We start from the raw sequence: 15041 nt of genomic DNA on the forward strand, positions 1-15041 counted from the left end.
ATGTGCACATTCACTCACAGAGTATCTGACTTCTAGATACTCGCACTCAGTCGGGATATCAGGAATTTCAAAGGCATAGTTTTTCTCCACTTTCTGCAGAGAGAAACAGAAAGAAAACATATGACATACTTGATACTGTAGCCAGAAATATACTTCTATCTTGCATGATTGTGACAGTACCTTGGACTTGAACTTCATGATCTTGAACTTTTCACAGAATTCATTGACCTCCTGGTAGACATCCATCATTTCCACAGGTGTGTCTGATACTTCCCCTGTCGTCAGGTTCACCCTCTGTTAATGAAAACACAATCATGTGACTTAAAAGTTGGAAAAAAGATGGAGTATGGGGCTCAACCGAGTCTCAATTTTTAGATGTGTCCTAAATGTTAATAAAGCAATTTATATCAAATGTATGGTGCATGTTACAATTAATGGTGCGAGTTACGGTAAGAAAATATGGCTTTATTCTTGATTCTAGCAAATGTCAAAGAAAATACAACGATGAATGAAGATGAAAAGAGGCTGAAAACATTTGTTGCAATTTTCAAAAAGTCATTTATTAAACCAAAAGTTTCTCTTTGTGAAAAAAAAGAAAAAAAAAAGTTCAACACTCAAAACTGCAGTAACTAGATCCCATTAGATCTGTGGTGTCTTCTAAGGCAGCAGAGCACTTACATTGTCACGAGGCAGGACGTACATGGTCCGTTCAATGTTCTTGACACTAACGCAGCAGCTGACATGAACCTTAGCCGACTCAATCCATACCTTTCCAAACAGATACACCACACCTATGTGACAGGGAGGCAAACTTCAAAAGTTAATCTGGGAATCTGAAAGAGTTCCTCTGTATCTTGAAATACTGTTGAACAGTCATTCAGCAAAGTGTAAATCTGCCCTACCTGGTTGTTTATAAGGGTCTTCAAAGGCATCCAACCAATAGAATCTGAAAAGCTGTTCGCCATCAGCTCCTTCCACCAGTGGCAGCTGGCTGGAGTCCAACTGAATCTCAGCTGGAGCCTCACTGACTTCAGCCTCATCCCAAGAGCTTTTATAAAAGGATGGAGACATTGATCTGCTAAAAATTCTCAAAATCATTGAAAGGCCAAGATGGTTACAGTATTTGACATGTAAGCTATGTAAGAATTTTTTGCACATAGTGGGGAGATTGTAATTTTGTTTGAGGCTTTTTGTTGGGAATGAAATGCTGGCCACAGAACTCATAGAGCTCAACACACAAGATGACAGGAGGATATCTGTCACAATATGAAAACTACACAACAAATAGCAGTAAAACACAGCCTTCTTGCACCTCTCATAACAACAAATATTAGCCCCAAAGTAACATTTTCCTAAAATCCCCAAACGCAATGAAACTCACAGGTTACAAGATGCCAGAGGCTCTCTAACTGGAGTGTCTGATGCCTTTTTTGATTCGGGTTCATCTTGAATGGCAGGTTTCTTCTCCTCGAGTACAACCTCCATTGGCTCATCAAAGTCCATACCGTCAAGTGCCATTGCATCATGCACATCATTCACTATGGACAAAATTACCATCAACGGTTAGTGTGTATTTATTATTTCTACAGGGGTTGAAACAGTAAAAAAAGAAGAGGAGAAGCACTCTTTCTAGTCTAAATTACCTTCCTCTTCGTCCACCTCCTTGACTTGTACAGTCTCTTTCTCGACAGGAGGTCCAGAAGGAGGAGGACTGGTTGACGACTTGGTCAAATAAGACTGTCTATGCGGAAGGGCTTTGGGCTTTGACACTGAAGTTGATGGCGACTCCTGGTGACAATTTTTTTTCTGAATGTTTAATACTGATATAGATACCAGTTAATTTACAACAATCATAAGTCATTAATTCTTGCCTTTAGCGTCTGTGGTTTAACAGAGAAGGGATTCATCGGCGAGCCCAGAGACTTCTTTTTCTTCAGAGTTACCACTGGTGGGGGAATCAGATGAGTTGGCTTCTAGGATGAAAGAGTCAAGACATTTCAAAATTTCAAAAAATAAAAATTGTTACAGAATATGCTGTGAAACTGTTGATTTGAACATCACTGGAAAGTCAGAAAAATTCTTGGATAACTTGCACCCTTTCTGCCGATTAATAATACATTTGCCAAAGGCCCATATGGAAAAAGCACAATACAGAAGCCATTTGCTGAACTGTGAGATGTGCTCAGTAATTGTATTAGACTCTATGAGGTGTCAGATGCATCAGTGTGAGACTGGGAATTTTTAGCCCGTGTTAGCGAGGTGCCAACCTCGGAGTGAAGGTCCTGTAAAATATCTCCCAATAGGTCATCCTTTGACAGGTCCACATCTCTCTGCAAGAGACATTTACTTCAGATTAATTAAAGGGTTAGAAAGAAAAAAAATCACATACAAACCCATCTGGAGAAAAACAAACCTCTGACGGTTTCTTGACATTACTATTCATGAAGAGGCTCTTAATGCTGTTGGGCTTTGACACAACTGTTTTTTTCACATTTTTCTTGGAGTCACCTCCTTTAGTACTCCTTTTTCCTGCAAATGCAAATCATTTCATGTGGTATAAGCTTCTTTCTGGCCAAAACTACACGATGTAGACAATTCACACAGGTGTAATGTGCACTGGTATTTACCTTTGTCTTTTTCAAGAACATCTTCATCCAAATCATCATCAAAGATTTCCCTTCCATCCTCGACATATCCAATTCCATCTGAGACAATTGAGAAATAAAACACTAAGACATATGCAACAGAGCTCCCATCATGTTTTGCTAAGAGAGCCTCACCATCATCAATAATCCAGTCATCCTCTTGTCGTTCTTGTACCATCTTTGAGTACTGCTCTTCATCAACCTCCTCATAGACACTACTAATCTCCTCAACCTGGAAAGTAAGAATAGACTGAGTCATCTAACTTGACCAAGGATTCTAAAACAATCTCACAACAGTCTAGCTTATTTTTTGATTTTAATCTGTATTCCAGTAATTTGTGTATCGCAAAGCGTCCTGACCCAATGAGACGAACATTGGGTCAGGATCAACCTAAAAGTGACAAGACATGTGTCTGACCTTATACTTTATCTTCTCCCCCATCTTGACTTTCTTGAGCTGCTCCAGGGCAGACTTCCTCCCTGCCTTCTCCCTCTTCTCACGTCTGGAGCGAGACTTAGCGAGACCGCAGGCATCACCTCCATCGTCTGAGTGGAGCGACAAAGGTAACAGCTGAAAATGCAGTCGTGTAACCCAGTAGAGGTAACGCCCGGAGTGCCGAATCTGCACACCGGGCACTTCAGTGTTGCAACCAACGTCCCAACGTAAAACAATTGTAGCTCGTTTAGAGATATAACAATAATAACAAGACATAGAGCCTAGTTAAGGGAGAGTACGCGAAGACACATGTAGCGGCCTAAGCCTGAACAGTTGTGAGGAGCGGGTGCTAACCTCTACGTTAGCTGCTGCGTCGCATTCTCTTAGCTAACGCAAAAATCCATGGAACGTAATTTCACGGAAATAAACTTACCGACGTCCGTTACGTCGACGTCTTTGTCCGGGGTCGACACAGGAGCCATATCTTTAACGTTTCGTCTCTTCCTCTGACAGCTGTACGGCGGCAATCATGCACAATAATAGAATAGTCCCCGCCAAATCTGCTTCCCGGGGAAAGTCATATGTAGGAAGTGATGTCACAGCTCGGATAGCCAATGAAATGGCTTGTTATTCCTGCTCTCTCCACAAGATGGTGGCGTTGCGCGTTGTAAATTGTGTTTTACCTGCCTTTCAATAACAAACATTCGGTTGCTTTAAGAAAATGTTTATTTTAGAGTACCTGTCTGCTCGGCATGGAATATATCCATGAAACAACTCCAGCAAATCTCCATCAGACAAAATAACAAGACTATCCCATGTAAAGTTGGCATATGCGTTGTGATGTTTGCGTATCAAGAGTCATCAATTGTACATTTACCGCCACCGCCCCTTTTTAATCTATATCCAAACGAGACTCATTACCATAGCAACCAAGCGGGACTTTTGAGGGAACAATAGATTCCTGTCCAATATCGGGGCCACAGAGACTCTACAGTGGGACCAACAATAATGAAAACACAAAGGGTGTTTTGTCCTTCCACCCCGATTGGCCACTTTGGTGCTTTAAACGTTTACTCAAAACGACTGAATTCATAGTTACTGTTCTGGATTTAGCTATCTATTCACTGACAGCCGAATTCTTTATCTTTATGACCTGTTCAATTTAGTGGGATAGGCAGCCGAGTTGTTTCATCATAAACTTTATTCCTAAAAAGACGTTTTTTTCTGTTTTTGTCAACACAGGTTAGGCAACCTGTATCTAGTAGTTAAGACCGCGTCGTGTTTTATACCGGTCGTGTTGTCTTGATCGTCGCTCTACTGCTCTTCTCACAAAGCAGATGAGAAGCCCTGCCTCTAATATTCGACAGCAAATAACATTGGGCAGAGAGTGTCTGAAATCCACACAAGGTATTTGTTTACGTTTGGGAACAACCATGGTGAAACACCGCCGCACCAGGACGCATTCCAGTGCGGCTGACGCTCGTCTTTGTTGCCGGAATGGACCACTGAAGGTAATGTCACTGAACCAATTAACACGGATACGACGTCAGTATGCACGATACAAAGAGGTTTAACACTTAAGTTTTTTTCCCCTCATATTCCTTTTTCTAACTCTGTCTATGAAATTAAAACGTTTGCCAGTAATGTTGCATTTTCAACTTGATAGTTGCGCCAAAACAACTCAGTGTATGTGACGGGAACTAGAATGAAAGACACATTTTTGTACATGCAAAACAATCTCGCCGCGATTTAATTAAAAAATTTGGTTTTACTGTCTAATAGGTCAAACTTGCGAACACAAAGAAAACGCGTCAAAAGGACTTAAACGGGGTAAACGCATAAACAGTATACAGTAAATTGGCAGAGATGTTTTAAAGGGAGAGATAGATCCAAGCGGTTTCCCCCAAGTAACAAAAGCGCGGCGTCGTTTATCCGTTACATAATTCTTATTCCGAAAATTTGTGGAAAATATGACGTCAATTTTATGTTAAATAGCAAATGAAAGCGATCCGTCCTTGTAAGTCCTAGTGACTTTTTTTACATCAGTGAATCATCTTTGCCGACATTTGTGGGTGGTATTTATTTAATTTTTTGTGCGATTGCAATTTCATGTCCAATTTCCCTTTATTTCACTTTTCTCGTTTACGCTCCGACTTGACTGTTGTTTTCCTCTCGGGTCTGTTGTCTTGTTCAAAATGGTATTCTTAAGCTTCAGTGTATGGCGGTAAAACCGTTAATCTTTTTTTTTTTTTTTTTTTTAAACCCAGTATATAATCTTCCCTCGAAAAACATTTCTGATGTCGGGTCACTTTGCCGTGCTATTGACTGCTCCACCAATCCCGGTGGGTTTTACAGAAGTGCTGATCAGTGATTGGCCGTGTGAGCTCATCAGTTCTTCCGGGGAGCCGCGAACAAACAAAGATCGTCTATTCAAACAAAAACAAAAAAACACCGTAACGCACAACATGAGTTCAGACGGATATTCCCCGGCATTCATATGCCGTCTGGTCGTGTTATAGATAACAGACTGGTAATTCAAACTCATTACCAATGAGTTGTGCCGCATGGAAACCGTTGCAGAGTCGGTGGTCTCGCCTTTTCCGCGCAGCCACGAATCATAGTAGAGGAGGGCGGGAGGGGAATGAGGGGCAAGGCAGGGAAGCAGATCCCGGAGGGGGCGGGGGGCGAGCGAGCGGAGGAAGGAGAGAGACATCGTCTCATTGATGCTGAGTCACATATCAGAGGGACCTGAACCGCATCCCATGAGTCGTCAGGAATAATGGAGGAGCTGGAGCACACTTGCCCCCATCCCCGGACGGTAGGGCATCTCTGTGGGTTGTCTTGTCTTGCCGTGTCTGTGTGTGTGTGTGTGTGTGTGTGTGTGTGTGTGTGTGTGTTTGTGTGTGTGTGTGTGTGTGTGTGTGCGAGAGAGAGAGGAGATGCTGTGTTAAGGAGGACAAAGGGGTTCTGCTTATGAAACAGATCCCCTATAGTATGTGTGAGATGCTCAATCTACTGAGAGGTGTGTGTGTGTGTGTGTGTGTGTGTGTGTGTGTGTGTGTGTTTGTGTTGTGGAGGAGGGAGCCTCCACAAGGGAGAGCATCACATAAATGTCCCCTGGAAGACAGAAGACATTACTGCAGTGGTGAAAGACAGATCAGGTGTTCTTAGACTCCTGTGTTTGTGTTTCCATCCTGTAGCTCCAGTAATCCCTCTCTTTTCAAGCTTCAGTTTGTTCATTTCTTCACTCAGTCCTGTCTTTGCTGCCGTTGTATTGTTGTGCCCTGTGTACCCGCGTCCCTCTTTTTTTCAGTTGTAATCCTTCTTATGCCAGATGTACTTTGCTTGTGCCAGAGTGGGTTTTACTGAGCGTGCTCACGCTGCTTGTCCTGATAGGCCTCTTTGCTCCTGGCCAGCCGGTTCTAAGCTTTACCATCTGTTGTGTGCTAAATGTTTGAAGCCTCCCCTTAGTTCTCACCTCATCCAAGAAATCATTGGTGTTGTTGTCACTCATTTAGCATCTCCTGCTACTCTGCTACGGTTCCCTCTGGATTTCGATACGAAATACTATACGAATGTTGCTTTGCATGTGAAAGGCTCAGATATGGGATGAGTTCAATTAATGGATTCAATAATCTAAAATTTTATTAGTCCAGATGCATCTGAGATGGAAAAAAAACAAAACTGATTTTTTTCAGGTAACTTATTCAATTTACCTACTCAAGTACTTTTTTAATTCTTTTGTTTCAGTGAAGTCACATCACATCACAGTTGCAGTGGCTCTGTTTGTGTCTGAGCACAGATTGTAGACCAGACCTCCTCACATCAGTATAAACAACATTCTTGACCAGCACTATGTTTTTGTGCTGCATCCTGGAGCCAGTGTCTTGATAGAACAGGATAACATGATGTTCATATCTGTATTCGTTTTGGATTTTTCACCATACACAAAAAATGTGTGTATATTTTTTATTTCATATCCCTTCTGTCTAGGTTCTGAGATGAGCCAGAATACAAAGGTGATTTAAAAATGTGACATAAATAGAGGTGATCGAGGACTGCCCCCAAGTCAGACGTGATGACGGGGGCATCACGTCTGACTTGTAATTCAGTCTACATTGTACCAATTAATCAACTCTGCAAGCAAATATTGGTTACGAACATAAAATAAAGAAGTGATATGCACTCCAAAAGAAACCGGAATATTGGAACTACAGATAGAATTCTAACCGGGTATAAAAAACATAATAAACAATATAAAAAACAGGTAAACGATAGTTATTAAATGGTATCCTGCAATGAAATCATGCTACTTGCTGCTTTGCAGCATAATATTGTAACTATAGACAAGGATCAATTAATTATTCCACTCCATTAGTGGCCACAATTTTATTTTCATTGCACTCCTTGATTAAATGACAAGCTGCAAAGCCGCATGGTTGTGAGCTGAGGAAGGGAAGAGTAAACCAAAAACAAATGCACAAACAAACAGACAAAAGAGCCTTAACAAAAGAATCCAAAATATCAACCCTTTTAATATCCTCCATTGTTCCTGTGGGTTCTGTGTTAATAATGACTTCATAGTATCGCTATAACAACCGCCCACACCAAGGGTGGAGCGGAAAACAAAATCCTCACAGCATAGGTAAGGTGAATGAAACCACTGTGCCATGTGTGTACCACATCCAGTGTAACTTCTCCCACATATTAAAGCTTGTTGTCTTATTTTGACTTTACAAAATGAATCTGCTATCAGGAGTGAATGGTTATTGTTCTATTTGTAGCACTTGAAAAGCCCTTTACTGAGCAAAGTATATTAAGAACATCATTAAAAGACAGAAGCATTCATGAAGTGGGCATCAAGGAGAATGGACATTTTAATTAAACTAATGAGTAAAGCTGAGTATCTGTAGACTGATTTTTATGTTCATGAAGTTCAGTGATTGTTTTCCGAATCTTCAAGGATAAGGCGTGATGAGTCTGATATCTTCGTCATCCTGCACAGGGGAAACCATTGGATGGTTGTCTGCCAGAATTATTAGAAAAAATGTGTAATAAAATAACTTTACACTCTCCCTGTGACAAATGATGTTCTTGCAAAGTTCTGTCAAACACGATAGATGCAAGATTTGATTTTACATTTAAAACAGAACCTGTGCAAACATCCACCGAGCAGATAATATTTTTTTTTATTTCCTGTCTCTTCCACAGAGACTGAAACCATTTTCAGGTTTCCTTTTTTTTGCCCTCCTCTCACACTCCCACAGCTTCCTGCATCTATCGGTGTGAATATGATTCGGAGTATATTCCCTGCAGTCAACAGATGGCACACCAAGACAGTTTTCCAGCCAGGCCCACATTGCAGCACCGTAACCTTGATGTGGCCTCGACAAGTCCCGACAAGTGTTATCCACAACTAGCTTATTTTTTCCACCCATCCATGCATTGCTGCCCGTTCTTTAGCAGTTCTTTGCTGTCACAGAACTCAACATTTTTTGATGATTTTTTTGGTTGATCACCCTCTCATCTTAACAGTATTTAACCGCATAATACCTTCCCTCATGTTGTTTAATCTCCCCTCGATCAGTCCTGTCACACCTACAATAGCTCACTCTCGGTTTTTGCAGTGGTAATATACAGTAAGTTTCCCGGAGATCTTGGAGATCACACACTGGGTGATCACGAACACCGAATGCAACATTCAGTGTTACAATCCACTGTTTTCCATAGCGGCGTCAGCTGTGATCAATGCCATAATGGAGGTCACTGTACTGGGATGGGCCTGAAATGGAGACACCGTTTAGCAGTTAGGGGATGAGTGGGTGTCTTTCTATTTTCTAGTCTTTGTGTCTGAAATGTTTAAAATTTAAATGGCTCATGACTGGATTTCATCCGCCTACCGTGTCCTTTTCTCTCAGACTCTGACAGAGCCTGCCATCTTTGCCAGGGAGGACAGCTGTGATTGTCGTGCCCCCCATGAGAAGCTCAGCATCACTCAGGCCCGCAGAGGCACCCCAGGTAGACCTACTTCTCTGATCCAACTCTAGAGCTTTCATGCTCCTTCCCCCACCTGCATCATCTGCCATGCTTTTTTCAATTATCACCTTCCCATTGTGCTAACCTCACGTTTGCAAATATCACCAATAAGTCCTCTGGTAAATTGTACTGAAAATGGGGAAGGCACTAGCAAAAAAAAACCACACACACCACTAGTATTGAGTTATATTTTAATAGCTTTTAAAATCTTGCTGCAATTACCCCCATATTGAAGATAAACTGTTTTAATATGGCTCCAAAAAATGTACAAATAGATTCAGGTTGCACAAATGTTTGCAAATTATGATCTACAATACAGTTTGAGCCACAGACAAAAATGTTCTCCTCACAAATATTAGTAAGGAATATTTGTTCTAAACATAACACATGATTCGATACAGTATCAAACTTAGAAGATAATGTTGATACTGGTCTTTAATGTGCCTCTGAGAAGTTAATAGTATTCAGCCCACAGTAACTGCCCGAATGACTTTTTTGCCAAACTGTGTATGACTATAATATCTTTCAGGGAAGAATTTCATATATTGTTAGGGGAAAAATGTAGAAAGTACCCCTCAGGTTATTACAGGTTACTATGAATGAATAAAGTTCTACTTCTGTTGAATTAGCAGTGATTTCCAGTGCTAATTCCTATTACACTTATTGTCATGAAATGTGCACTACTTCTAATTAAATTATTGATTGTGCTGTACAGTATTCTGTGCTAGCATCAGCACTGCTACCGATAAAGCCCAGACACTAGTATCTGTTTTCACAAAAGTACTTGTCACTTAAGGTAGGATTTTGTGTAAAAGTGCATTTAAAAAAAAGTTGATGGAGAAAAAAGTGTGAAGCTTCAGTGGTGCACAGTAAACCCAAATGTTCTTTGTGCTGAAATGTAATTTGAAAAAGAATGAGACCAAGTAACATGTTCTTAGTCTATAAGCACAATAAAGTTATAAATTTTGATCAACAAAAATATAAAGTAAGCGCCTGAAGAATTAAGTTATTCACCTGTTTAGTACTGATATTTCTACGATCAATTTTCTTTTTTGTAAAATAAATGCCCTGAAACCACAATGAATAGTATTATGACCAACCTTAAGGCAGGACACATTAGATTGGACAAAATAAAAGTTATACTTTTTAATATTATTGATATTATTGAATGACAGGTAGATACCATATGCATTAAAGAAATTCATGAAATACTGCAACAGATGAATAAAGAAAGTGGGGTGAATTGTGAGAAAAGTAATTACAATATTGTTCTTAATGTTTTTGTATCGGGACCCAGGTAGTATAATAGCGTATAAAGATAAGAAGATTTTTTTCTCTACACATTAAACAATTCAGTACTTTCAGATCTTCCACAACCTGCTGAAATGACTGTTGACTACTTGTTTGCAGTGGACCGGCCAGTCAGAGTCTATGCTGATGGCATCTTCGACCTGTTTCACTCTGGCCACGCTCGTGCCCTCATGCAGGCCAAGAACCTCTTCCCCAACACCTACCTCATAGTGGGAGGTAGGATTGAACACACCATCACATACACACACACACACACACACACACACACAGGCGCACATACACAGGGATGCCACTGCTGAATCAGCTGAAATGCAAATGGTTGAGGAGGTCAACTGACTTTTTTGTTTCTTCGGTCTGTTAATTCTGTCTGACAGTGTGCAGCGATGAGCTGACTCATAAGTACAAGGGATTCACGGTGATGACAGAGACCGAAAGGTACGAGGCGCTGAGACACTGCCGTTATGTTGATGAGGTCCTCAGAGATGCGCCTTGGACTCTGACACCAGAATTTCTTGAGAAACACAAGGTGTGTGCACGTCAAAGTTTTTATGCAAAAGCATATAAACCTGCCACATGGAGCACGTACCACTTGAAAATAAAATAAGATAAGATAAGATAAGATAAGATAAGATAAGATAAGATAAGATAAGATAAGCTTTATTGATTTACATAGGGGAAATTCTTTTGTCACAGTAGTGTAATGGCTATAGTGTCAAAAATAAATATGAATATAAAAATAAATTTAGAGACGGCAGACAGAAAATAGCAAAGACATCCACAAATAAATAGACAGAAGGGAGAACAACAAAAGCAACAACATCAGGGATAAGAATGGACAACAGAAATAGTGAGGGTGAAAAATAGCTAAACAAAACTAAACGATAATATAAATGGAGTGACAATAGCAACGACAAGAATAGAATAAATAAACAAAAATAGGCAGGATACGCGCAGGCTGGGACCAACAAGGATAAAAAAATACAGCAGAGTTATGGCATGACATCTGAATGGGCGAGGTAGTGAATGGGGTGAAGTAGAGAGGTTGTGGTACCACAGATGGATCTCAGGCCAGTCAGAGTTGTGTGCCGTCCAGACTGCTGTTATGCAGTCTGATGGCCGTGGCGTGAACCATTGGCTTTAAGAACTGCCCATCAGCCACAGGCTTGTGTTGCGGGGGGGGGGGGGGGGGTAGGATTGCCCTGGATAGGTTCCAGTTTGTCCTTCACCCTCCCCACAGCCACCGATTGAAGATGGTCAAGGTTCAGTCCCACCACCGAGCAGGCTTTCCTCACTGTCTTGTTGAGTCTGTTGACCATTGTTGACCATATCCATAGTATCCATAAGCATCCAAGATTGAAGCCATAAGAACATAAATTCATAAGAACATGTGCTCCCTGCTGTTCAATACATGTCCTTTGTTTTTCAGATCGATTTTGTGGCTCATGATGATATCCCATACTCCTCAGCAGGAAGTGAGGATGTTTATAAACACATCAAGGAAGCAGGTCAGTGCGTGATTCTTGGGAAGGACAAAAGCGCACTTACACGCTTACATTGAGGGTTTCATCTTATTTAAGCTTTCCTACACTATATGCATCACAGGAATGTTTGTGCCGACACAACGCACCGAGGGAATCTCAACCTCTGACATAATCACCAGAATTGTCAGAGATTATGATGTCTATGCGCGCCGTAACCTTCAGCGTGGCTACACGGCCAAGGAGTTGAACGTCAGCTACATCAATGTAAGAACGGTATCTCCAAGAGATGCTAACATTATCTCTGCAGTGCTGATGAATACATTTGGTTTATCATCACATGGCTTTTGAAAGTTATAAAATATTTCACACTACTGGGTATGATATTTACTAATTTATAGAAAATGGATTGTTTATTTTTGGTCGGCTCTGCTGCTGCACACACTCTGTTAGATGTTTTAATTTTAATGAGCCCACATTGCAGAAGCAAGTTCTTCTTTGTGATATGAGCTCAAGGAGAGAATGTTTTCAGATATTTAACTAGGATAAAATGAAAATCAATGATGGAGCATTAGATATTAAAGATCTAAATTAGATAAGGCTGTTTATGAAAGTTTTCCTCCAAGAGTTTCACTAAAATTATGCATCAAGTCAGATGGCAAAGCTCACCACTCAACAGAGGACATCAGGCCCACAGCTACTTTGGAGCACATTAGGGTATAGAGAGAAGCACTTTGAGGCTGAAAAATTAAAAATACATGCAACTTGAATGTTAAGAAAATTTCTCTAATGGCCTCCTGCTTGATACGATCTCCTAAAGGAGAAGAAGTATCGTCTGCAGAACCAAGTCGACAGGATGAAGGAAAAGGTGCGCACTGTGGAGGAGAAGAGCAAGCATTTTGTTTACCGCGTTGAGGAGAAGAGTCACGACCTCATTCAGAAGTGGGAAGAGAAATCCAGAGAGTTTATAGGCAACTTCCTTGAGCTTTTTGGACCTGATGGGACGTGGGTAAGTTGGCATTTACTGACATCATCATTGTATCCCTCGACTACTTCATTGTAATTTCAGCTCACGCAGTATTACATTTTTTAAACACCCAGACAGTGCCCATGAAAAAAGGATCAAAACATGGTAAATCCATAGATGTTCTGTTTAAAGAGAAAAGAAGACAAAAAAGAACTATATTTACTCTTTACTGACCGATGATAATTGTAATTAGGGTTTTTGGATTTTGGTTCAAGTTTCAAGTCCTCATACTGACTCAGCCTCCTCACCCTCCTCTCTGTCTGCCCGTGAACAGAAGCAAGTGTTTCAGGAGCGAAGTGGACGAATGCTGTCTTATGCTCTGTCACCCAGAGAGTCTCCCTGCAATAGCCCACCTCGTGAACTCTCGCCCCTGCGCTCCCCTTCACCACCGTCTCCCCCCGCCCGCTGGCACAATGCACGGCCCTCGCCACCAACTTCCCCCAAAGGAGCCTCTGCCTCTATCAGTAGCATGAGCGAAGGTGACGAGGATGAGAAGTAAATAGGCTGCGGGGACAAACACACACACCCCCCCCACACACACACACATGCATAATCTTCCAACAAACACTGGCTGGAAACTGAAACAGTTAACCTCAAGGACAGTAACCATGGGAAATGTAGTTCTGTGCTGCTGAGCGAAGAAGCCATCAGTCTCTGTTGCCTGGGCAACCAACCACACAATAATATGTGTCATGCAAAGGATGCGGATCCTTTGCAACATCTTTCAAAAGGATTCACCTCGGATTTCCAACAGCCTGACCATATACCACCCCATTTTTGTCGTCTTCACTTAATGTGGTGTTTTACCTTTCAGGATTGCCAGGATTTCTTGTCTCTTCTGTTGCCACTACGTGCGGATTCGCGCAAAAGTATCAAATAATGTGTGTGACATGAAGTACTGTGGTTCCGCCGTGTTCCACGTTACCCGATAGGAACTAAAAACCTTCTTCACTGTGTATGGTTTATGCTTGTTGAACTGATATTTGGAAATTAGACACTGCTCCCCCTAGAATAGACATCCTCCAGGCACTCAATCACATAGTCAGCGCTTGATAATTCACGATCTTTCACTATTAAAAATCATCTAATGCATTGACATTTAAAGTGGAGATACCAATTATAAAGAGATCATGCTCTCCTTTGCAATGCAATGAAAACAATTTCAATAATTGAAATGCCCATACTTCCCTTTAAGGCACATTTCCTTCAGCCTTTTATTTTGAAAGTGCCACCAGACATAAACAAGTGACAACCCAAGGGAGGTCTAGAACTTGCACTTACGGGATGAACAGACCGGGGTATTGAGATATTTATTCCAGTTGATTTCTGTCACTCCCTCCGGCTACAAGGTGTGTCAGATACTTGGAAGTCTTTGGAGGAAGTACTAAACTGTAAATACGGCTGGACACAGGTTAAATCGACCAATGTAACCATGCTCATGATGAGCTAAAGGAACAAATATACATGTAATGTGTCAACGTGAAGTACAAACATAGAATAGCTCAACATATTGAACACATTTTGATTTAAAATGTTTGTGTTTGTTGAGCATTGCACATTAAATTTGTCAATCAATTTATCGCAGTAATGACTGCCTTCAAACAAATAGAAATTTCTGTGAATTTCTCTGTTCTAGAGGAAAACTAGAATGTTTCTATATTGTATCTCAAGTAGAAAAGAAAAAAATGTGTTAATGTGAATGACTAGTCAGTAAGACGAACAGAATTTCATGAACTGTGGTACACCTTTGGCTGTTGGTAAATAAAAAAGTCCTTTAAACAAATGTGAAATGAACTTTTAAAAGAGATCTGCGGCATCCCCTAAAGATCTCACTGTAGAGCTGCACCTTCTAATCCATCAAACTCAACCCTGTGGAAAAAATAAAAAACAGCTAGCTTTTAGGTTCTTGAATGTAAACTAAGTGACTTTGTACTTTCCGAACAACTGTAAACAATCAAATTACTATTCGTCCGATTATCACACCTCCTTCACCACGCATATGATCATCACGCTTCCATTGAAAAAAAAAAAAAAAGAAATCGGAGGGGTACTTAGACCAAAACAAAAGCCATGTGGTTTTGACATTTTAACAATATGCTTAGCGGATA

General features: G+C 40.9%; 2 protein-coding genes across 4 annotated transcripts in view; one reads left to right on the top strand and one right to left on the bottom strand.

Annotated features, from left to right (window-relative positions):
- Nucleotides 1-3644, bottom strand: part of pola1 (polymerase (DNA directed), alpha 1) — a 55110-nt gene extending 51466 nt beyond the window's left edge. For both annotated transcript variants that reach the window (XM_086150361.1, XM_086150360.1), the window contains exons 1-13: nucleotides 3515-3644; nucleotides 3064-3191; nucleotides 2781-2877; nucleotides 2628-2705; nucleotides 2414-2529; nucleotides 2268-2330; nucleotides 1872-1973; nucleotides 1644-1788; nucleotides 1382-1538; nucleotides 903-1048; nucleotides 679-791; nucleotides 181-294; nucleotides 19-93 (exon numbers count right to left, since the gene is read on the bottom strand). In XM_086150361.1, the coding sequence (XP_086006487.1) occupies nucleotides 19-93; nucleotides 181-294; nucleotides 679-791; nucleotides 903-1048; nucleotides 1382-1538; nucleotides 1644-1788; nucleotides 1872-1973; nucleotides 2268-2330; nucleotides 2414-2529; nucleotides 2628-2705; nucleotides 2781-2877; nucleotides 3064-3191; nucleotides 3515-3563 (1383 nt within the window). In that variant the 5' untranslated portion in view covers nucleotides 3564-3644. The remainder of the gene's footprint in view (nucleotides 1-18; nucleotides 94-180; nucleotides 295-678; nucleotides 792-902; nucleotides 1049-1381; nucleotides 1539-1643; nucleotides 1789-1871; nucleotides 1974-2267; nucleotides 2331-2413; nucleotides 2530-2627; nucleotides 2706-2780; nucleotides 2878-3063; nucleotides 3192-3514) is intronic.
- A 671-nt stretch (nucleotides 3645-4315) lies between these two features.
- On the top strand, nucleotides 4316-14714 carry pcyt1ba (phosphate cytidylyltransferase 1B, choline a). Of its 2 annotated transcripts, none has more exons than XM_086151203.1 (8): nucleotides 4316-4592; nucleotides 9000-9099; nucleotides 10528-10644; nucleotides 10803-10954; nucleotides 11855-11933; nucleotides 12031-12173; nucleotides 12727-12915; nucleotides 13208-14714. In XM_086151203.1, exons 1-8 carry the CDS (start codon nucleotides 4419-4421, stop codon nucleotides 13430-13432), a joined length of 1179 nt encoding a protein of 392 aa, XP_086007329.1. In that variant the 5' UTR covers nucleotides 4316-4418; the 3' UTR covers nucleotides 13433-14714. The 2 variants fall into 2 exon arrangements, with proteins under 2 accessions (XP_086007329.1, XP_086007330.1); XM_086151204.1 differs by lacking the exon at nucleotides 4316-4592 and adding an exon at nucleotides 5748-5899.
- Nucleotides 14715-15041: the final 327 nt, after the last annotated feature.

This window comes from Fistularia commersonii, chromosome 8 (assembly GCF_037954325.1).
Source record: "Fistularia commersonii isolate RoL2024-O1a breed Wild chromosome 8, RoL_Fcom_v1.0, whole genome shotgun sequence".
Lineage (NCBI taxonomy): Eukaryota > Metazoa > Chordata > Actinopteri > Syngnathiformes > Fistulariidae > Fistularia > Fistularia commersonii.